At 41.2% G+C, this 24,665-nt stretch overlaps 1 protein-coding gene across 6 annotated transcripts in view; it reads right to left on the bottom strand.

Moving 5' to 3' along the window:
• The window catches only part of PTPRM (protein tyrosine phosphatase, receptor type M), a 728,011-nt gene that overhangs the window by 230,472 nt on the left and 472,874 nt on the right, over window positions 1-24,665 (bottom strand). For 4 of the 6 annotated variants that reach the window (XM_019546207.1, XM_019546215.1, XM_019546223.1 and 1 more), the window contains exon 14: window positions 22,718-22,792. The exons of the other annotated variants lie outside the window; for them this stretch is intronic. In XM_019546207.1, the coding sequence (XP_019401752.1) occupies window positions 22,718-22,792 (75 nt within the window). The remainder of the gene's footprint in view (window positions 1-22,717; window positions 22,793-24,665) is intronic. 6 annotated transcript variants of the gene reach the window in all.

Here is a 24,665-nt window from a genome sequence, read left to right on the forward strand (position 1 = left end):
AATAAGTGGGTGTAACAACAGTTAGAAAGAACAGGAGAAGCACAGGAGGTAAATACGTATCAAAAAACAAACTTAAAGAGATTAAATGAGCATCAGAAATCCCTCCAGCCCATCCAGCTACCTGACATCACTTGGCATTTCTTATGAGTATCTCAGCAAAGTGGATTTTGAGGAGGGACTGGAAGACAGATAGGGCAGAATTGTCATGGATGAATTTAGGATGAGTGTTTCATGCATAAAGAGCATAAACTGAGGGCAGTAAAGAAGCTTGTTACAAAAGTAGATGAATAACATTGCTTCCGGCTAATGATAGGGTGTGGTGAAAGGCAACATGATAAGATAGGAAAGCATACAAGCTGTCACCTGAGTGATATAGATTGTCAATACGGAAAAAATCATTGTGGATGAAGAAGTCTTTTTTGTGAATACAAAGATACCCACAGGGATGAGATCCACAGTTAAGAGGTCAAATCCTTTGTCCAAGGGCTGACAAAAAACTAACTTTGTTCCTAAAGGGGGTGGCAGCTAAAAATTTGTGTCAGTTTCCTTAATTCATTTTCTCCTCACATGGGTATTTTTTCCATGGGAATGGATGATTTGGCCATAATTTCTAAGTCTGTAGCATCAACAGCGTTGTTCTGAGAAGACATGTTAGTCTAAAATCCTTTGATTTGAGTTTTGGGTTTGGTCCATATCCCAGGATTTTAGACTGGACCTGGAGAAGACCCAAAACACACACAAATTTGTAGATGAAATGAATTACCACCCCAGCTAGGCTGTTTACATTGTAAGTAACTGGCATTCAGTCCTCATCTGCTAGCCAGCATGGATTCTGCTCACAAAAGTCTTTGTTTTATTACTACTGGTACAGCTCCAGCTAGCATAGAAAGTCTCTTGTCCTCCTGCTTCCCTCTTGTCATTGTTTGTTTTCAATTCAATGTCCTTATTTCTTCTTTGAAACTATATTGCCTTTTTGCCCATATGGTAGAAGTTACAAGCTGCTGATGGACCCTGGGCAGGGTATAGTTTGTGACAGAAGGTGGTTTTTGATCAACAGATCTTTTTCCCACTCAAGTCCATGTTTTGAATATGTTAGTTTTGTAAATGCTTTGGCTTAATGGTTTGTTTCAGTTTTCTTTTTGCATTATTTTTACCACAGGAGGATTTAGGAATTCAAAAAAAGGAGGTGTGGGACATGCCAATAGCATGACACTCCCCCCCAACACTTGGCACCCCTTCCCCTCAGGCATTCAGTGCCACCTTCCCTTCTCTCTCTTCCTTTTCCCAACCCCTACAGCAAGGGTTTGCCCCTGGGCATAGGGGCTAGGGACAGACATTCAAAAAGCCCAGGCCTGAACAGATTCACTCTTTTCAGGTTAGTCTAAGCTGTGCAGCTTAAACTGCTTAATAGCTGGACAGACATATTGTGTTAAACCAGGAAATGCAGGCATATGGGTCAAGGCAGAAGCCGGGGGGTGCTACAGCATGCCTACCAGCCACTGCCAAAGAGGAGGGAAGAGAGACCTCGCCACTCCCTGCTGGAGCAGAGTGGTCATGGCCAGGCACCAGCCAGGGCTAGCGCATAGGGGATGGGGAAAAAAATCCTCTCTCTGAAACAAGGGATTGAACACAGCAATTTGCAAAGCATACAGCAGGGAACTACCAAAAATCTTTGCCTAAGCTAAGATACAGCCCAGTAAAACACAGCATACACAACTTAATCTAACTTAAAGTGTAAACCAGAAAGAAAAGAGTTAGTTTTACTAATCCTGAGGGCAGTATCTCCTTGCAGACAGGCATTGGAAAGCCTTTGTTTATATGTTCTGCTTTATAATGTAAATGTAGTTCTCTGCATTCTTTGGTGCAACTTCTCTTAACTAAATCTCCAGCATGTGTGATCACTGATGATTGTCAGGTCTTTGCCAACACTTTCCACCTCTCAGTCTGGTCCTGCAAGTCTTAGCTATGGGCTCAGAGCTGCAGCAGGGCTTGGACCTGCACAGAGATCTGCTTGCTTCTCTCCCCTGCTTTGGGACTGCTGTGCAAGCCACACAGACTGAGGCCAAAGCCCTGGTGTTTCGGGGGAAAGAGGGAGTGATCAACTTTGTCCCTGCCTGTTTGAAGGCAAGCCATGGAAGTACGGTGGAGGCTGGCAAACAGCAGCTGCAGTCCCCAGGGTTTGCCAGTGGAGGAGAGTGGGGAGAGGGGACAGAAGGAAAAATTTGCCACAGGGGCCATGGCAGGCCAGTGTCTGGCCACACCCTGCCCCTGCTTTGGCTAGAAAGCAGAAGGGAGGGGCCAGATCTCCCTGTCCAGCCCAAGAGCATGCTGGAATACTGGTGGAGTCTTATTTATCTTAAACCAGCAAGGGGTCTGGGACAGACACTGCATAAGCTGGTTTGAGCCAAATCAGTTAATTCTGATACTACATTCAACCAGGTTTATCTCAAACTGGTTTATGTGCACTGAACATCTGTTCTGTTACAGGTTTAAAACAATTTCTGATCACTTAAATTGGTTTATGTGTAATATCTGTCCCTAGCCAGAAAGTGGGGACACGCTTACCACTAGCACTGTTCCCAGCAGACCCTAGGATGGGAGGAGCCCCAGGGCTTATTTTATCCCACTTTATCTTGGGGCTTCTATAGGTAGCATCACAGGGTGCTGCGCTTGGTATGGGACACTGGTGGCAGGTGGATTTCCAGTTACAGGAGCTCCTGACCCCTGCCCAGTCCCTCTGGATGGTCCCCACTGGGCAGAAGCAGACACTGGAAAGTGGGGGGGGGAGGGAAGAGCCCACTGCCACTGTCCCTGGCACCCCATGTAGCTGCCCCCTGCAGCTGGAACCTCTGGGATAGTGGCGGAAACACAGTGAAGGGGAAGGAACAAGGCCCCATTTGCTGCTGCAGCTTAGTTGTCCAATGGCTCCTTGCAGTCTCCAGCTGCAGCAGGGCAGGACTAGTCCTGGGGATCTTCTGCCCCTGAATCAGCTGGGCATAGCAGCAGGAACAGGCAGGTTCCTTTTCCTCTCCTGTTGCCTTCTTGGTCCCTTTGAGCATCCCACAGCAACCCAAGGTTCCAGCCATGCCTTGGACTTCATAGGGGATGCAGCCACCAGGCCCATGGGGAATTGGCGCTGTTGCTAGGTGAAGTACACTGTGGAAGAGGGGGTGCAACAGTGCCACTGTAACCCCCTGGATCTGCCCCTGATTTCCACCTTCTGTCTTGCTGCTTCCTCACCAAACGCTGAGTAGTAGATTATATGTCCCAAGGCGCAGGGATTGAAGTGCTTGTATCCCAATTTTTTGTTATTATGACATAACAGCTCTCATTCAATCCAGTTTCTGTGTTTGGGAATTACATGTATACTGTACAGGGAGAACAGGCCCCTTATTTTCATAGAATTCTTTCTCCTTTATTTGTGATTATTTTACTGTACATACGTAGTATCTGGAGGGTCTTACCTTCCCTAATAGAGTTATGCAAGAGAGCCATGTTAGAGAGAGTACTGTTTATTTTGCATTGTTTATACTCATGAAAATATGTCTTATTAAAAGACCTCAGGTAAAAAGGGTCTATCAAAATAACCATACACTGGATAGCACTATTCATGAATTATTAATTTTGTTTGTGATATTCCTCACTGGTACAAAAATGTAAATAAAACTGACATGGAGAACAGTATGAAAAGAAATGCAAAGTGTCTCTGATGAATAGGCCTAATTTAGCTGACTTTCAAATGAATTGTAACACTCACTTTTGCCTGATTCATTTTAGTGCATGTGAGCAAAAAACGGGGTTTTTTTTTGTTAATAGCTATATTTGTGTTAGTAAGAAGAAATAACACTCATTATAAAAATGCCAAGAACAAATAAAGCTCCCAATCTGATGTACATCCCTTGGCCTTCCCATGATCTCTACTCTTGTGATTAGGTAGGCTCCCTATCACAGCTTTTTTATAAGCAAACAATGGAGCAAACACAAATGCCCCACAATAAACAGCTCTATTCCTTCATGGAAGCAGTTACTCTAATAGTTTCCACCCCTCACAAGGAAATCTAGCAAAACCAAAATCTGTGAAACTGCCTTCGCCACAAGCTAAACCAAGTCTTATGGTGAAAGGAAGGTTGGTGGAAGGAGCCTTGGTCTTTCACGTAGATAGATCTTAGATCATTTGTAGATCAGAACAGCCTGAAAACTGCATACTATACCCACCAATGAATAAGCATCTGATATATAGTCCAGACTAATAACATATTGCAAACTTGCAGTAAGTTGAAAACTTAATATTTCAAATAGTTTAAAAGGCCTTCTCTTCAGAAGGAAAAACCTGCATTTTAAATACTCCCTTGTATGTTTAAATACATCCAGCAGTGCAACTAAAGGGGAGGAAGGTTGGGGCAGCACTGATTTAGATGCAAGTAACAATGTAGCTGCTGCTGCTGATCTACTGTTACCAGCACCAGTGGCCACATGACCACTGCCCTTGCCCTTGCCCTGTTGGCTGCTGTTGCCCAGGGAATAGAGCTCTTTAGCTATATCTCTGAATTCATCCAGTCACAGAACAACATCCTTAATTACAATCCTGAGATAGAAAACAAAATGGATTATGGTAGTAAAGTCGGTATTTGAAATGAAAAGTAAAAGCCTTTTGGCCAGTTGCATATGCAAGATCACCATCTGGTTTAGAGCTAAGAGGATATCTGAGCACAGCAGAGGTCTACGTAACTCCACTACATGTAACATTTGGTGGGTGAAAACCTCTAATTAAGGGGGCTGACTGATTGGAAATGGGAAAGTATGACAATCTATTGGAACAGATTCACTCTTATGCAGCTAGTTCTTATTCATAAAGGGTGGACCCTCAGACTGATGGAAGATAGAAATTTAGACTGCAGAGGAAGGCTTTCTGGAGAACAGCTCATCAGTTAAGACCTAAAGACCTAGGGGAACTTGTGCCAGTGACACCAGAAACTAAATCCCATGTTCCCAAGTACAGGCAGGGAATGAAGGCTTGGGTACTATCACAAGAGGCAGAGCCCACAGTTAAGCCTTTGGAGAACACTGTAACAGGGTCCCCATTGAGACCCTGTTGCTAAGGGAATGGGGGCGGCTGGAAATAATTACACCACAAGTGGGGCAGGCCCTGGCCCTAAGGAGCCAATGGTGACTAGACTCCGGAGGATAAGACGGAGAGGAAGAGGAGGAGGGATGCCTTCAGGCATCAGAGTGGAAGCACAGAGAGATGCTGCAAGAGAGAGGGAGCCTCCAGAGAGAAGGATTGGGGAAGTGGGACCTGATTCAGGATCAGAGGGAGCAAAGGAATCCCAGGGCCCAGGCACCAATTGACCTTGATACTACAGGAACAGTAGTGAGTGACAGGAGGAGCGGAGCTGTGCCACGGGTGGGAGCAGATGCTGCTATCAAAGTTCGGGGAGGCTCCGGTGAGTTGAAGAGGTGATGAGAGGGGGAGGACTCCTACCAGACCCCTGGAGAATCCAGGGGACTCTAGGACGTTCCAAAGGGACACTGAGGACCAGGAGATCAAGGGAGAGCCGCGGAGTCTGAACAGCAGCTCTGCCGGAGAAAGCTGCAGGCGGCAGCTGTAACAAGCCACTAATTGGCTCGTTAGCAACAATGAGAGGACTAACCATGGCTGTAACAATCTGCTAATAGAGTAACTAGATAAAGGTGGCGTGGCTTTCAGGGACTGTAACACTAGATCAGGGGCTGGCCAGGACGCTGGAGACCCCCAAGATTAACCCTTTGGACTGTGATCTCCCCCAAGAGAGGAGTTCCCTGTTAACAACTGCAAACCACTGAATAAAAGCAAAAAAAAGTAAGTTTATCTCAGTGTGGTACTTCCTCTCATAACAACCACTTCCTCCCTATTTCATCTCTTTAAGATCCAAGTCGTGGCAGGCGGAAAATAGGAGGATAGAGGGGGTAATTGACAGACACACTGACAAATGCAATAAAAAACCACCATCTTAAAACTAAAAGACTGATTTTATATCAGTCCATATTTTCAACTGAGAGCCAAAACTGGAAGGAAATGTCTGAAAGGGCTTGAATGAAAACCATTTAATAGAAATAAACTTACAGTGTAGAGAAACCGTAGGAGTTATTATCATGGGATCTGGCACTATTTTGTCTACAAATGGCCTGCTCAAAGGCATCGTAAAGGGCTCAGCTGCATTACAGTTACCAGAAGTTTGGTGTTGTCAGTCTACTGGAACCCATTTCTCTTTCCTACTCTTGTAATGGTCCAATATATGTACTGAAGGTACAAGATGTTTTACCTTGTGGTTAACATCTGTGACTGCATGGATACCTGCAAACAGTCCACTTCTACATAAGTCTACAAATAACAAGCTTCTGGGCAAAGCTTCCCCTATTGCTCCATTTGGCTTCTCAGAGAAAAGAAAGCCAATCCAGAATAACCATGCTCCACTCCTACAAAGGTCTGAAGGCAAGCCAACACAAAGTACTATAAAAGCAGAGGCTAGACCTATTCGCATCATGGTCCTCTCACCTTGACTCAATGCCAGAGAGCGACCACCAACACCAGTACAGTTTCTGTACCACACCTAGACCTGAAACCATGTATTTATGTGATTTATATACTGCCGTTTCCAACAATGGCTCACGGCAGTTTACAGCAAGAGAAACAGAAATTTAAAAGGGCAACTATAATTAACATAATAACAAAATAAAACTGAGGACCACTAAACAATATCTTGGTCCAGTTTTGTTTGCTAAATGCCTGCCCAAATAGAAAAGTCTTGCAGAGCTTCTGCATGATGGGAGGTGGTTCAAGAGCCGAGAAAACAACCTCTCATGTGGTTTTGCCAAGCTGACTTGGCTTACTGATGAAACTTCTATGAGGTTGCTCTTGGAAGGCCTTAGGGATTGTGTAGGGCCATATAGGAGAAGGAAGTCCCTTAGGTATGCAAATTCCAGAGTTTTATAGGTCAAAACTAGCACCTTGAAATGCACTCAGAAAGCTATGGCAGACAAACTGAAAAGTGACAAATTCAACACAGCTGAGAAGCATCAAGAAAATCATAAATCCTAGGAGTTGTCTCAAAATGGACAATATTTCATATAGATTTTGTAAATACAAAGGGATTATTGATATATTGTAAGCAACAAGGGAATTTTTCTTGAGCTTGGAGCTTGTATGAGTTCTCTCTCAAAGATGCAGGCACTTTCCCCTCCTTTGGGGTAGTATAAAAATCCCTAATTGAAGAGCTCCAATTACCGCCCCATTGTCCTTCACCAGGCAGGAAAGACATAGAATCAAATTGGACACTGTGGAAAGAAGTTCTCCAACAAGTCAAGAGAAATGAGATGATCAGTATGAAATTCAACGAGACAATTTTTTTGCTGTGCTATAATGAACATATGCAGTTAGATTGCTACTGCCCTTGCTTCCACTAACATAAAGTAGCCCTACCTTGGGAGTGGTGAAGAGATGCTCTGTTATGTTGCAGACAATGATTAACTGTATCTTTTGAGGCCTGGGGACTATAAATACAAAGTGGAACAGGGAATTGCCCTCATAACCACAAAAATGCCTAATTATCAGTTAGGGCGTTGACAGACATGCAGTTCCCCACTCTAAAGCATGCTGCTAGGAAGGGCTGGGGGGAATGGGCGCAAAATGGGGATCAAATCCATCATGCACAAGGATTGACATAAATTTCCTAAGATGCTCCACTTTGCAGTGCCTTCATCTGATCCCTCGTTAGATTAGGTTTAATTTGTCACATGATTAGCCACTTTTAAAGTGCTCTGCAGCTGTGTGGCACAGCATAGGGGGCCGATCACATGACAAATGTCACTTTTGTCAGCACCCTTAATGGCAAACAGTTTTCAGTAGCACTAAGCCCCTCCATGAGCTTATTGCAGGGCTGGGCAAAATACGGCCCGCAGGCTACATCCAGCCCACCAGGCCATTCAATCTGGCCCGTGGGGCCCCTAAAAATTTCAGAAAATAAATATTTATCTGCCCCAGCATCCTGTCAAAGCTGACAAGAGCCAGGGGCAGTAGGACCCAGGGGGGAGCCTCTGCAGACCGAACAGCCCAGCCCAGCCCTGCCCACAGAGTCTGCTTAGGGCTTTTGGGAGCTAATCAACAGGTCATCCAGTAATGTCCCTCTGTTTCTTTCTTAGAAAAAGCTGTTTAAGAGAATCTTGAACTAATGAGAGAAGCTTTTGTTTTGCTGATGGGCTGATAAACATGTTGTTATCACCTCCCTTCTGGCTGATAAACATGTTGTTATCACCTCCCTCACTTGTCAGGTTTGCAGACAGTATGAAGAAGCAGGGAGAAGGAGATTGAAAAGCTCAGTATCATCAACAGATGCATGCAATGCATCCCCACACCTTTACCTCAGAGTGCTAGCTGACAACACTCCCACCCCTTGAGCAGTGAGCAAGGAAAAGCCCGGGATGGTGGAAGCAGCATGGTGCTTTATACCCCTCCCTAATCAGAAGCCCTGCAGGGGCTTGGCCATGTCCCATTAAGCTCATCACTATAGAAGGGAAGGGAGGGCTGTTTTAGTACCCCCCCCCAGGTTCTAGCCCGAGCCACTGCAGGCATATGCCTGCATTTCCTCAGTCCAGAGGGAATGTCTGTGCAGCTGCAAACCGGCTCAACCTAGGTAGGTTAGACTAACCTCCAAAGATTGAATCAATTCAGGCTCAGGCTTTCTAAATGTCTGTCCATAGCCCAAGAAACCATGGGACAATACTTAGACCTCAAAGTGGATATTTTTGCCACTCCAGACCTATACTGCCACTCCTTGATAGGATTCAGAGTTTGCACTCTGTCTTCTCCAAAGATTCCCAACCAACCTGCTACCTTCTAGGAAAAGTTACTAGAAATGTTGCATGGTCAATGCCCCAGAGATCCCTTGCCACTTTATTTATCATCTGAAGGTTATCTCCAAGAGCATAATATAGGCCACAGCATGAGAAGAGGGGTATGTTATCCATGACAGAATAAATAGACATAATAAACATCCCTATAAAAAGTGTGATTAAAAATGTAAATGTAAATGTAAAAAAATAAATGTTTCCAATTTCAACTTTTAAAATTATAAAGCCAATGTTCACTTTTCATCTGACACTTGGACAGGAAAGAAGGAAAATGATTAGAGGAAGGGGAACAGGAGTTAAAAGTCATAAGAAAGGAAAAATAACTGAGTAGATTCCACTTTTATAGCAATGTCATGCCATAGATTCATAGATTGTGGAGTTGGAAGGGACCACAAAGGATCATTGCGTCCGACCCCTGCCCCTGGCAGGAAAGAGAACCACGGTCAGATGACCTCAGCCAGGTGTCTATCAAGCCTCCTCTTGAAGACCTCCAAGTTAGGTGATAGTACCACCTCTTTTGGAAGCCCACTCCAGATTCTGGTGACCTTTACTGTAAAAAATTTCTTCCTAATGTCCAACCTGAATCTACTGTCCACTAGTTTGTACCCATTATTCCTAGTTACTCCTAGGGGCGCTCTGGCAAAAAGCGCATCTCCAATTCCCTGTTGTCTTCCCTTGATAAACTTATAGGTGGCTACAAGGTCTCGCCTCAGACGTCTCTTGTGAAGGCTGAAGAGATCCAGATCCCTCAGCCTCCCCATATAGGGTCTTTCATGGAGACCACTAATCATGTGAGTGGCTCTCCTCTGAACCCTCTCCAGATTCTCCGTGTCCACAATACTTCAACTGCGGCCTGACCAATGCCACATAGAGGGGGAACATTACGTCCCTTGATCTGTTGGTGATGCATCTGCTAATGCATGACAAGGTCCGATTGGCGTTGCTGATGGCTTTGTTATACTGCCGGCTCATGTTCACCTTGGAGTCAACTATGACTCCAAGATCCCTCTCAGCCGCTGAGCTACCAACCTACAGGTGTGCTGGGGATTCTTCCTCCCCAGGTGGAGTACCTTGCATTTATCTTTGTTGAATTGCATCCTATTTTGTTCTGTCCATTGATCCAACCTGTCCAGGTCAGCCTGTATCTGCTTCTTGCCCTCTCGTGTGTTAACTTTGCCCCATAACTTGGTATCATCTGCGAACTTGGAGAGGGTGCTCTCCACACCCTTGTTCAAATTGCTGATGAAGATATTAAATAACACTTGTCCAAGGACCAAACCCTGCAGGACCCCACTTCCCACCTCCTTCCAGGTCGAGAACGACCTGTCCACCACCACTCTCTGGGTGCAGTCCCTAAGCCAGTTGGCCACTCACCTGACTGTATAAGCGTCCACTCCACAGCCTGCTAGCTTCCCTATGAGAACAGGATGTTGAAGGTCAATGTTATATTTAGTAAAATTTCAGAATTATTGACAGTTCCACCAATAAAAGAGCTGTCTAAACTGAACAATGTTAAATATATCAGCAATCAAACTGAGACAGGGATAGACCAGGCCTTCTTTGAATATATATTTGGTTCCTATTGATTTGTAGATTTTGTCTGCAAATTACTTTTAAACCACAGCCTTTAAGAGCACTTTCAGTAGTCACTTTCATTTCACTGCAAATTAACACGGTATTTAGTTGTAAATGGAAGCAGTCTTATTTTATGATGCAAAATCTAGGATTGTGTAAAATGTGACCGTTTTGCTGCACAGGGGTTTCATACATGCTTTCTTTGGTTTTGACCTATGTAGGTTTGCCCCTTCTGCTATGCATCACTTTGAATTTCAGGCCTGAACTCAAACAATAAAGCAGAACTCAGTCAGAAACTGCTGCATTTCACTGTTTCTCTTCATAACCATGACAGACTGCAAATTCCATGTGGATTTCAGGCAAAACCATGAACAGGCCTGGTTTGCTTGAGAGGTTTCTATTTACACAAATTTCTTAATCAGCGATAGCTGGAAGAAATGAGTTGATGAAAAAGCTCATTAATGTTTAAAATTACGGAAAAAATACTTGAAAATACACCATAAGCTGGATTACCACCCATTTTACAATGGTGTTCTAATGCCAGCACAGCATCACTCCCACTATTACTGAGATGCATATTTTGAGTAAATGTCTGGAGAATTAGGTTTGCATTTCCCATTAACAATTACAATGGTGGCTTGCACAGTTTTGAAAAATTACTTCAGATAGCTCAATGCCTTAGATAAACGTATTAACATTTTAATTCTCTTCATGGAATACAGACACTACGTGAGTTATGGTAACACTCTTTTGCCCAAGGTGGTATGCACTGTATCATCTTGATTACTGTACAAGAATACTGTTCTTCTGCTTGCTATCTTTCCATGTACTGTGGCCTCTATATGCTATAGTACATTTAAATGCTTCTTTACATATAATAATTTAAAGGTCTCCACAAAATGTTATGATGTTTATTTCCTATTTCTTAAAATACAGTGACCTAGAAGTTTCCAGATTTGTAATGCCTCAGAACTACAATTTATTTTACTCAAAACAGGTCCCTATTTTTCTTTTAAACTGTGTTTTTAATTGTTATTTTACAAATACTACAGTCAGTAACTACACAGGGGAAAAATGGAATTTTTATGCGTGTGTGTATGCATGCACGTATCCACACCAACACACACAAACATACTCTGATAACACTTCTTGTCACTCTTCCTGTGTCTCTAATTAATTTTCCTTTTGGTGCAGAACATGTTTGACTTTGGAAAGTAAAAATCCAATCAGGATTACCAGCCCAAGACAAACATTTTTACTAACAATCTCCAAACTTTTTACTGACAAACCTTTTTACAGATATATGCTTTTATCGACATACATTTTACATTCTATAAAATGTAACCCTTCTGCCAGGCCCTAGACAAGGGCTGAGATCAAGCTATAGTGAAAAAGTTTGGTTGTCAGTAAAAAGTTTTCTTATTATCAGCAAAGAAAAAAATGATTGGGTTAGCAACCCTGCTTAACTACAGCAATGGTTTTATACCATTTACATCCTATGGATTTTCTAACCTCCCTCATACCCTGGTACCCCTGATTTCACCCCCCACCATGCTGCCCCTGCCAGCCCACCCCCCATTATCTCTGTCCCATCACAGACACCCCAAAGGACCATTTCGTGCCTACCTGCCACTCAGCAGCATTACAGGCAGACAAGAGGTTGCACCAGGAGCAGCAGCACATGGCTGGGGGTTCAGGAAGGAGCCACAAAGCCCTGAGAAAAGGTTACTTCAAGGTGCTGTGTTCCACCTTGATCACCTGGTAGCAGTGCTGCGCTCTGTCTGTGCTTCAACACCATGTCCAGCTTCTTTTCTGACCATGGAACTTCAATCAGCTCCATGTTTTTTCAGAGCAAATTTTATATTGCTGTTTTGGTTTCATGTTTTTTTGAATGGCACAAATTTCAAATAGAATTTATGGGGAGGCTGACATTTTTAGCCTGGTTATTTATGGATTTTCTGTAAATTAGGGACAGTTTGCAACTGTGAATCCAAAGAATAATTTTTCATATGAGTGACTTCACACTTTATATGATGCATGAACTATTTTTCTAGGTTTTTTTGTACTAGTTGCTATTTCAATCTGTTGTTGAAACGGCCACATTTTGGATGAGATATAAGGTCAACCTCGACCAGACAGATGGTAGAAATTTGTCAAATCTGTTAGAATTTACACTGGTCAGTTCATTCATGGTCTCATTTTGAATGACAGTTCTTTATAGTGATGAAAAAATAAAGGAAAACTATTTATTTGATTTAATCACATTACACAATAAATTTTTGGCTGGATTGATTTCTTGCCCCCTCGTTTGGATGAACTAAACAAACAGGTTTTAGTTATGGTTGTTCTTGATCTCTTGGCCACAACTCATTACATTAAAAAAACCCGAACATTTTACATGCATTTGGGCCAAATTCTCTCAGATCTAAATGGGTATCCACAAAATTCCAAATCAGTTAGTTCTGTTGAGGGGCTTGAAGCAGCCTCCACACCAACTTTTGGGTGTCCTGAACAAAGAAGCAAATCCTGTTTTAAAGTGCAAAGTCTAAATAAGTGAAATGGGTGCTGGGGCCTTCCTAAGGTCTGAGGAAAGGCTTTATTGTACCGCCTTTTCCTGTGGCACAGAACAGCAGTACTTCTGCTCCTATGCTCTGCAGACCTTTTACTATGATTTGCACTTACTCCATCATCTAATGTGCATGGCTAAAGGCATCCTGGGGGCAAAGAGGAATACTTTCATGAGTTTTCCCTTGAACTCAGCACCCAATTCTCCTAAAAATGCAGGAAAAATGTAGTCATTCTGCTACTGACAGACAATCCACCAACCATTACTTATATGACTCATTATAGTACTTAGCACAGTGACAATAAGCCAGGGTCCCACCAAATCCTTTCAAGAGTGCTGTGAAGAACAATACCTACCCATGATTTGCAAGATAAGCCCAGAAATTTCAAATATGAATCCATACCATCAATATGATTCTGACCTAATCTGAGTTCTTTACAACAGAAGAATTGCTCTATTATTTTTCTGTAGTCAAAAATGAGTGAAAGATAAGAGCTGGCATTTTCTGAGGAGTCTCCTAAGCCTAAAAAGGTTGAGAATCACTGATCTAGCGCAACAAGGGCTAGGCTCCCTGAGTAAGGTTTCTTGGTATTATTATAATAAAACCAAATTTCTAGGAAAGGCTGCCATTTTACTTTGACTAAACCCTGTAAAACATACTTGCTAGAGTAAAATGAAGCACAGCTCTTAATACTGTTGGTGTAATTACACAGTCAACTGACTTCTAATCAATTCAGATTCCCAATATATAGCTGAAAAGGGGCATGGTTTATTTATATTATGCTATAATGCTGCATGGCCACATATCTGAAGGCAATGGCTGTCAATGTTATCATTATACTCTCAAAATATAATTGTTTAATATTAACTGCTTTGCTTATGTTACACATGAAAAACGTACCTATGTTTAAAATACTATGTACTTTTGCTGTACTGGTTCTGAATGCCTGACATTTGACTCAGTAGTTCACTGCAAAGGGGTGAGGGGGATTTGAAAAAGTAAGAAACAGCAGCTCCCATGGCACTTCTGTATCCTCTTAACATTTTCTTGTAACTATACTGTTTTATAGATGAAACTGCCATAGCAAAATGACAAATATAACACATAAAAGAACAAAAAAGGGCAATAAATCACAAGTGACACTCCAGCCCATTAAAATGCATTTGGCTGGTGTTGCAGAAAGTAGAAAATTTTCTCCTCACTTTACATTCTGTCCAGCTGAACAGGGAGGATCAAAATCCTTGAACTACCAGTATAAAAAATGTTAGAGCCATAATATAACAACAGGCTTGCAATCTCAGAATGGGTAGTCAGATCCTTCCTCACACTATTTCTTGGCTTTGCAGAGCCACTGTATGTAACTTTGACATTACACAATAAAAGGTATTCACCCTCCCCATGTTAATTCTTCATAACTCTCACTGATGCCATTGGGCACTGCACAGAATTTTCAAGAGAAGAATAAACTCTTAAAATGGTTGTATTCATCCTGCTGTAACATCTGTGTACAGCTTTTGTTACTGTACACAGTGGTATCTTGCCAACCGACAAATCATGGATTCCTACTTACCCAAAGCAGTGCTTTAGATTTCATCATGTCAGAATGCATCTAAATCAATGTTATACAATTCAGGAAGGAGAAAAATGAATTCAGATGTCTGCCCATCCTTTACTTATAATAGTTAAATTACATTTATGCTGTACAGCAGAGACCACAAATATTGGCAAAGAAACTAAATAGGTTCTGTCCAATAAACTAGATTAATAGGAAAATAAGCCTTCTCAAATTCAGGCTGCTATTGTTTGTACTAATAAACAAAATGCCAAATTCTGTTGTCAGTAATACTGATTTAAACCCAGAGTAAGCCCACTGATTTTTCCCCCCAAAATATATATATGGTGGTGCAATGAATGGTACAATAATTCCACTGAAGTCAGTGACTGACTAAACTGAAATTGAATACATATTTGGGGGGGGGAGAGGAGGAAATCAATCCTGGTTTTAATTTAGTCAATCAATGGCTTCAGTGCATTTAGTTCAGATTTATGCAGGAAGGAAAGCAAGCATTATTTGGCCCAGCATATTCCAATAACACTCATGTGTCGAATCTCACAGTTAAAGAAATCTCTATATTTTATTAGGGCAATAATTCTCTAAGGGAGGAGTAGCGAATTGTGATTATTTTTATGTCAACTTTTAATATGGTTATAAAATATACTGTTCATCTAGACCTTAAATTATGTTGGGTAAAAATGATTATAAGTTTTAAGCACATCACTGTTTTCTTTTCTTTCTGTTTTTAAACCTTAGTTTTCACACGTTCAAGAAATTCTACAAACACTGATCTATCTTGCTCGTGTTTGAATCATAATCGATGCTTCATTTTATGAAGACTGTATAACAGAAAGATTATCTTTCCAGATGCATGTATGATTAGTGGTGGAGATGGATGGAAAAAAGTGTGTTCTCTGGAAATCAGGCTCAACAACATCTAGCTCAGAAGTGGCTGTGCCACTAAATCACAAATGAAAATATTTTATCAAAGTAGCCAGACACAATTCAACAATTAAGAAAATGAATTAAAGAATTAACATTATAATCGTAATTCTAAGCATGGTATTTCATCAGAATGTAGATGGGAGGGGATGAGGCATGGGTCCAATGAATACCAAATATAGCTAAACTAAAACTACTGAATGAAATTTCTTACAAAATAGTGAAACACAATGTAGTTGCTTACAGTGGCAACCAAACATTCAAGGGTCACTCTCCTTTAAGACCTGTCTAATTCAGTTAGTCTGTTTTAATATAGAACATATGTAATAACTTGCTGCATGCTAATCTTCAGATGACCCATTTTTCATATTGGCCTTGATTTTTTTCTAAGTTTAATAACTTACTGTGCATTTCCTCTTCAGCCCTCATAGAAATTGCAAACCCTTCAGTCAGAAATGTTTTAAGGACATCAATTAATCTGAACCTATGGAGGGTGGTTCAGAAAACTGAATTACATTCATATCAAACAAACTTAATCTAGATTTACATATGAAGGAGTTTTGGTTAAAGGTGACTGAAAAACAAGATTCTATTATATCATATTTATTTTTCTGAATTTTAAAACCTCCCTTCCATTCTGTGCTCCCAAGTTGAAAATAACTACAACTGACAGCATTTAAATACCTAGCTACTTAACATACAGTGCAATCAGGTAGTTAAATATGATACCAGCTTCACCCACAAGCTCCTGTGAGCACAAGTATGGAAGTCACATAATGGCTAAACTAAAAATTGGGGCAACATAATATTCAGTCTGCAAAAAAACCAATTTTGTTATAGGTTTATGCAGTCCGTTTTATTGATAGTAGTGACCGATACAATATATTTAAATAATCTTCCTATACTTCTGCCCATATGGGTGAATGATGTAGAATTTAAATTAACTTTTTAGGGATACTCGTAAAAAATCCAAAGTGTGTTAGTTACTGTATCATCAAATGAATGATATTAACATAGTCACTAATCATTTTTGTTAGCTTTTCTGGCCTATTATCCTTTTCAGCTATCAAAACTGCACAGCTGCCTCAGCAACACGTTATATGATACTACCATATTTACTTGCAGACAAGAAGGGCGTTTATACATGGGGTCTGGAGATTGGGGTTAATCAGAGGGGCTCATGGAGCCGCTGTAATTGAAGTGTCTGGAGCATCAGTGTGACAAAATCATCAGCAAAGCTTAACCGCACTTTATCATGCATCAGCAGATGCATGACGAATAGAAACAAGGAGGTGATACTTCCCCTCTATGTGGCTTTGGTCAGACCGCAGTTGGAGTACTGTGTCCAGTTTTGGGCACTGTACTTCAAGAAGGATGTTGATAGACTCAAGAGGGTCCAGAGGAGGGCCACTCATATAGTTAGGACCTTACAGGACAAGCCCTACGAGGAGAGACTGAGGGACCTGGACCTCTTCAGCCTCCGCAAGAGAAGGTTGAGAGGTGATCTTGTGGCCGCCTACAAATTCATTAGGGAGATGCAGCAAGGGATCGGAGGTGCTCTGTTCACCAGGAGACCTTTTGGGATAACAAGGAACAATGGTCACAAACTGACAGAGAGCAGATTTATCAGGAAAAATTTCTTCACAGTAAGGGTGGCCAAAATCTGGAATGGGCTTCCAAGGGAGGTGGTGCTGTCCCCTACCTTGTGGGTCTTTAAGAGAAGGCTGGATAGGGTATTGGCTGTAGTCATCTGACTCCAGCACTCTTTTCTGCCTAGGAAGGGGGTTGGACTTGATGATCTATTGAGGTCCCTTCCAACCCTAGAATCTATAAATCTATGAATCATGTGTATCAGCATCCCTGCACTGAAAAATGGCAGCAGAGGCACTTTAATTAAAGCTCATAGAATAAGTTTTAGTTAAAGTGATCCCACCATTTTTCATCGTGGGGATACTGATACATGTGACACTGGAGTCTGCTGGAGCATGGTAATTACCACAGTCCAGCAGACTCAGTTAATTAAGTCTGCTCCAATGCGCTGTAATTACAGCAAATTGGAATAGTCTCACTGTATGTGTATAGGCACCCCATGTGCCTTTCCTCCCAAAATCGGCCCTCCAACATTGGGATGTATGTCTTAAGTCAAGAAACTGATCTGTGCTTGAACAAAGTAATGGAAACATGGATGGCAGCTACAATTATTGTCCCACTTCCCTCGCTACCAGCCCAGAGAGGAAATGACCAAGTTCATCATTTGGGGTCAGAGCTACAGTGTTAACCCTGCCACAGTTGCTGCTAGATTGGCAGTAGCTCTGCCTCTGCAGTAAGGACTGATCCATGACTGGAAAAATCTGTTTTGCCTGAGACCCAATACCCCTAGCAACTGAAGGAAAACTCCTACTTGCTGCTGTGTCTAAACATTTAAGGGACAACATGTCCAGGTATTTAAGGTGAACTGGGGTTGCTCCTACAGTTGGCAATCCTTTTACTTGGTATACAGGAAGGGAGAGGAGATGAAAAACTTTGTGAAACTAATGATGTAAGGCTCATTAACTGCAGCTCAGGATGAAGGTTTGTCATATAAGTGTGACATCACTGAAGTTCAGAATGGGTTGCTGATGGGAATATCAGGAATAGGGTGGGTTTAGATGAAGAACAACAGAAAACACTGCCAGTGTTTAGGAATGCAGACACATTTTACATTTTAGCTATGGGTGAAGCATTTCTCTGGACCCTCCATTTAGAAACCAAATAGAAATTTCTTCCCTCAAATGCTAAAATGCAGCGGCAGCAGCAGCAGCTCTGGCTACAGTGGGCAGGCAGCCACTCTCCTCCCCGGCCTGGACTGGCCTGCCCTGTCCCTCAGTCCCCTATGTATGCTCCAAAGCAGGAGGTGGTGAGCTTCTGGCCAGGCTTCTGCCCAGCTAGGTTGTACACACCTCTGGCATTGCAGCCATTCTCAGACCAGACAGACCAGACTCCAGTAGAAGTTAAAGCTCAGGTATGGGTCTCCCCACTAGTGGTGAAGGGAGTACAAGGGAAAGAGGGATGGGAGCTGCAGGTTATCCAGGCTCCACCAGCCTGAGCTAGATCGAGGCCTGGTAGGGGTGCAGGTATTACTAACAGTGTAATGCTGTGTTTCTGCACACTGCTTCCAATTATGCCACATGGGCACAGCTGGAGTAGGTCCTGCCCTACCCCAGCATGACTCTTACCTGACCTCAAGTCCCCAGTATGTGGCCAAATCAGGTAGGAGCCATGCCAGCTGCTTCAGCTGCACCCACATGGCCCGAAGCAGCATGTAAGAACATAACATGGCACCAGACAGGCCCAGCTGCATGTGGGGAGAATGGAGGAACACAGCATGGCACCAGCCCAGCTAGGCCCAAATAACCTATAGTTCTTTGTTCCCTTCTCCCTGCACCCACTCCCCAACCCTGAGTCCTTGGCATGTGGCCATACCAGGCTGGTGCTACACTGTGTTTCTGCATGCTGCTTCAGACCACATGGGGGTGGAGGGAGAGCTGTGGGGAGCTTGTGTATGTCTGTTTGCATGTCTGCATGTGTGTGTTCGTGTGTGTCTGCACATGACTGTGTATATACATGCATGTACATGTGTGTGGGTGCACGTGTCGGTGTGTGTGCACGTGCAAGCTTACCAAAACTTATTAAGTGGCTCTCCAGCTCAAATAACTGTCCACCCCTGGGCTACAGACTGTCATGATCTGGTGCTTGGGGCTGCAGGCCTGATCTGGCATGAGGCTTGGCATGATCTGCTACAGAGGGCCAGGACTTCCGTCTGGACTTCCATGGGTTCTGAGTCTGAACCAGCTCACAGGGCTGAGGCCACGGGAGTGATAGTGTGCAGGACCAGGGCCAGACACCAGATTAGGCCCATGGACCTGGACAATTCAGCTGGCTCACAGAGCCAAAAGGTTGGGCAGCACTTGTATAAGGGAGTATGCAGGTCTGAGTGAGGAAATTAAACATGGTCCCACTTCCTGCAGTAATGAGAATCTTCTTTATCTTGAGGTCCACAATTCATCTGGAGGCAGGAATCATGACAAATTTGTTCTGTTAGAGTCACAGTAGTGTCTTTGTTGAGCCCAAAGAATGGGTTTATAGCTGGGCCAAAGGGTTTATTACTCCCTTATTATTCCTCACACCAGAACAACTGGAAATTAATTTATTCAAGAAAACCTAACAGATGCTTCTCCTTTGGTCTCTCCATCTCCCACTTTCGAATTTCTGACAGGATGGGTGATCACAGAAATTAAAAGGAAACTTAGGAAGGACTGGGTCTGCAGCACAATATCAGAAAATATTCAATTTTCAGATATTACTTTATGAAAAATATTTGTCAATGCTGGTATCATTTCATTTCTTTGCTCCCACTGCAGAGATTATTTCTGAGAAATAAAAGGAAACAGAAGCCAGAGATCTGAAAAACAGCAGATTTATGACAATTTCCAAAGATGGTTTGAGTAAACATTTTGTTGCCATAAATCATCCAGTGAGAAACCAGTATCCAGCATCAAATGAGAAATAAAAAAAAAAAAAAAAAAATTGTTACATAATGTTATACCCACTGCACTATAGCTGTTCATTTATTACTGCATATCACTAGGTTCTGGTATATACCATCTTTTTCTTTAAAAAGCTGATAAACATTTCTAATTCTCAAAGTCGAGGAAGTTTTCATATATTATTTGAATCCTATGCCAAAGAAATCACAACTTTAAGAACTTTAATAAAATGGAAGAGACAGTCCTTGTCTCTTCAAAAGCTTTCCTTTTATTCTCCAGGATTTAAAAAAAAAGAAAAAAGAAAAAGCAGAACATTTGAGTTGTAAAAATACATGCTGACTGTCCTTTAGAAAGGTCCAGAATAGTAATAAACTTGCATTTCCTCAACAGTTACTTCACCTAACTACATTATTTCCATTATTCTTAACAGATCCTATAACATGATAATCAGCTAACATTTTATTAAATAATACAAAGATACATTTCACAGTTTTCTTAATTTAAGTAAAGACTTCTGTTTTATATGTCACTAGATTCTTTTATTTAAAAAAGTATCCCTAGTTGGTAAACTATGGTGGAGATGTTATTCAGCATTGCCAACAGTCCATTATGGACAGATTATAAAAAACAACTCTAAAAATGCCTGTCCATACAGTCTGTAACCATGAGCCATCCATAAAAACACTAAGTGACTGGAGCTTGATCACAGATCCCTTATTGGGACAAGCCTGAAATACAGACAGAGCTGAGCAGCACCATCTGGTGTCTGCATGGGAGCAGAACACCCTATAAGAAACATTTTCTCAGGGCTTTGTAGCCCACAAACCAGTGGTTCTCAGTATGGTTTGACTCAAGTCACCCCCTCCTTAGACTCAAAGAGAAATGCCACCTCATAGTTTTCACTCATTTTTTTGACTACTGAAATATTAGAAGGGTTTTTTTATGTTGCGATGAGCTCAGAAAGCTTCCAACAGGTCAGAATGTTTTTAAACTATGGATTCCTATTTGAATTCACTAGATTTATCTTGTAAATTATGGTAAAATACCTAAAAGTGCTAGCATTGTGTTGTATCCTGCAATACCCTCAAAAGGATCTCAAGGCACCTCCTGGTGTCACCATAACCCTAGCTGATGATTATTGCTGTAGACCCTCCTCCACCAACCATGTGCTTTTGCTGTATCCCTGATATAACACTGGTAGACAAACAGTAGTCTTCTGTTATGGGTCTGTGGGGACAGGAAGACAGGGCCAGCAGAGGTAGGGCTGCAGTGATGGGTGCTATTAGAATAGCCTGGGTGCTATTAGAAATGTGGCAACACGTAAGGAAAATAGATTATCTACCATCTGCAGAAAATTAAATTCAAAACCACTGCTGTATTATATTTTACTAAGGTTGGTCTTAAACCCTAAATTTGAACCTGTCCTTGTTCACAGCATGGCAATAGTGTTATATGTACATTATGTAAAATGTATGTCAGTAAAAAAGTTTAGTTGTTAGTGAAAAGTCTGCAGTTTGTCACTAAAAAAATTGTCCTGGCATTACAACCGTGGTGTCATTTGTCCTTCCACTTTATATTGAATCATTCAGTTGTCTCTCTGGTAGACAATAACAGCATCCAGATGCCAAGCATTTGAACTTTATTTTTTGCAACAATAACATTTGGATCCTTCCCAAGTAATTATGCTGGTAATTTTGGAGGTGTCTATGGGTTTATCACCCCACTGGATGCTGATGGACTAGATTTAACTTCCTCTACTTCATATTCCAACAAACTCACCTTGGATTCTGAAGAATTTAATGTATTTTTCTCCTGTTCGAGAATACAACGGGTTCCAAATCCCTCAAAAGCTTTATGAACATGTTCATTTTATGACAAAATGAATCATTTCCTCATGTTCATAAAGATTTTCTGCTACACTTTGAGCTGGCCTTTGAGCAACCCAGACCCTAATAACGATCTCACCTGTGTTTAATTTATTTTTTGATTTACCTTTAGAAAACTTACAGCCTTGTGTATTTTTATTTGTCAGTATGTCACTTCAGAGACTTTTTTGTTTTATATCTAGTTTCCAAAAATGATGCAATTACCAGTCTTTCTATTTTATCTTTCATTTTATGCACCTTGAAATACTGTTAGGTATTACTAGCCCCAAGTCTAAAATATTTTTTCATAACACTAGTTTGTTTTCCTAATTTGTAAGAGCATCTCTCACTGACCCCCAAATCAATTAACTAGATAACCACTATACTTCAATCCAATAATTCAGGAAAAAAGAAATAGATTCACGCATAATCTATATATCTGTAGATATATAGATATATATCTATATATTTATACACTTAGAACCCTGGCAGATGTTACAGCCGCAGCAAGGCCAAAACAGCTACATTTCTTTACAACATTAGGCTTGAAGGAACATTCCATAGATCACACACACAATGGAAACATGCAGTGGATTTATTTTACATTCATGGATATGACTGTGTAAGTTTGGATGCCAAGCACACAACTTAATTTAATAACTTTGGAAGCCGAACAAAAAAAAAAATCTTAAATGTGGAAAATCATCAATAAGTACAGAATGAAGAGACTATAAAGGGAAAATTAGCCAAAAGAAATGAGACAGATGGGCAAGATGATTTTTCTGTACTTGAATGTCTGACCTGTTAGTTGGTCGTCGCCTGCAGCAGGGGCGATGCGAATGTATGGTGTTGTAAGCTGAGTCACGATTATCGCAGCTAAGGCAAAGGAAGATTTCCAGGTCAGCATGCATGAGGAAAAAAAAGCCAGACTGAAGCTAGGCCAGCAAGAAGAATCTTGGTCAATATTTATTGTCTCAACTTCTTATAAACAAACAAAAACCCAAAACAAAAGAAACAAAGGAAAAAACACAGGTTCCTTTTTTCATCTCTAGTTGTTTTAATTTGTTAGTTTGGTCACTCTAATATTAATGGACTTTTGTATATTAATTCAGAAAAAGGAATCAAAATGCATTACTTAAAAATAATGAATCTGAAGTTACAAGAGACTGAGGCTTAGCTCTACTGGCTACAACTTTTCTGTTTAACCAGAAAATTTAATGCTTGCCCAGATTTCTATAAATTTAATCCTGCAAAGTAATTCATATCAATTTTATTTATTTATTGGTACTTAAATTTTTACAGTATATTTTCCCTACATTTATTTAAAATACCATTTTCATGTAGAATATTCTTCAGCCACCCTTCATGTATATTTTTACTTGAACCTTCTCTATTGACATCCTAATTTTTCCCAGGCAAACACTATGCAAATGCTTAACTGAGTATGTATATCTTTTCTCATGCTACCGGTTAAACACATCTCCAACTCTCTGCCAGATTGGTTTTAAATAGGTTTATATTTTCCCACTAAGACACAGAAAAGCAAAAACCTGAACTGGCTATATGCTTGTTGTCTCTTGGCTGTTTTTGGCTGGGCTGTACCAACTGTTGACTGTTAAAGGTAAGTGTTACTGTGGTTCATGTTAATGAAATCTCATGTTTCTTTGTTTGCCAGCAGCTTTATGACTGCCTTTAAATGGTTAAACACATTATGGTACATACATATCAAAAATATAAAAAATTAAAAGGTCAGATCCAACATGATGCAGCTGTAAAATGATGCAAAGAAAAATATTGGAAAATTAAGGACAGGATTATATGAAAGATCACTAATTTACATAGAACAGCCTGGGTGCTATTAGAAATGTGGCAACGAGTGAGGAAAATAGATCATCTACCATCTGCAGACAATTAAACTCAAAACCGCTGCTGCATAATATTTTGAAATATCCCTCTGCAACAGTGAAACAGTGTTGTTAGTAGCTGCTAGAGTACCGTTGCTATTGGATTTAAAAAGTTATAATATCCCTTTCTTTCTCATAATTAATGAAAGCCTCCTAATGTTGTATGGCTAGAATAATAACATCTCTTGCTTGAGAACTGGTGTCCTTAGAGATGCCAAGATGGGTTCTATCCAGACAGTAATAAGTCATATCAGGAAATATGTTCTTAATATAAATCAAGAATCATTACTAAATTTATAGAGGTATAACTTAGCAATTTTTTGTTTTTCAACCTTATCTTCAGAGATTTTTCCATCACTTAGCTTAGAGAAAGAGCAGAAATATGAAGGCTACATATCAAGCAAAATATGAAAACCATTGTTAACTTCATGAAACTGTGGGCTGATTTTTTTCTTTAACTATTTTGTCACAAATAGCGGGACACCCTATCTCCATACGTTTGTACGCACACTGAACACTCACAAAAGTAAAAGAAGCTTACTCTAAAACATCAGAACACTCCACATCATACAGATATTAGAAGTATAAAGGAAATGATCCTTCTCCCCAAGGAGGCAATGGAAAGACTTCCTTTACTTCAATGAGTGCATCTACATGTGAAATTAATGTGATACAATAAACTCCAGAATATTCACCCTGGAGTTAACTGTTCCTGGGTCCAGCATCTACACATGTGCCCAAGATTGCATCAGTTTGAGCTGGGGAAGACCAGCTCTAGGCTGGCAGGGAACACGGGGGGTCATCCCTAAACTCTAGGTGGTGGTGGCAGTATTGGGACTGGCTGG

The sequence above is a fragment of the Crocodylus porosus genome, unplaced genomic scaffold, assembly GCF_001723895.1.
Source record: "Crocodylus porosus isolate Cpor-Errol unplaced genomic scaffold, CroPor_comp1, whole genome shotgun sequence".
NCBI lineage: Eukaryota > Metazoa > Chordata > Crocodylia > Crocodylidae > Crocodylus > Crocodylus porosus.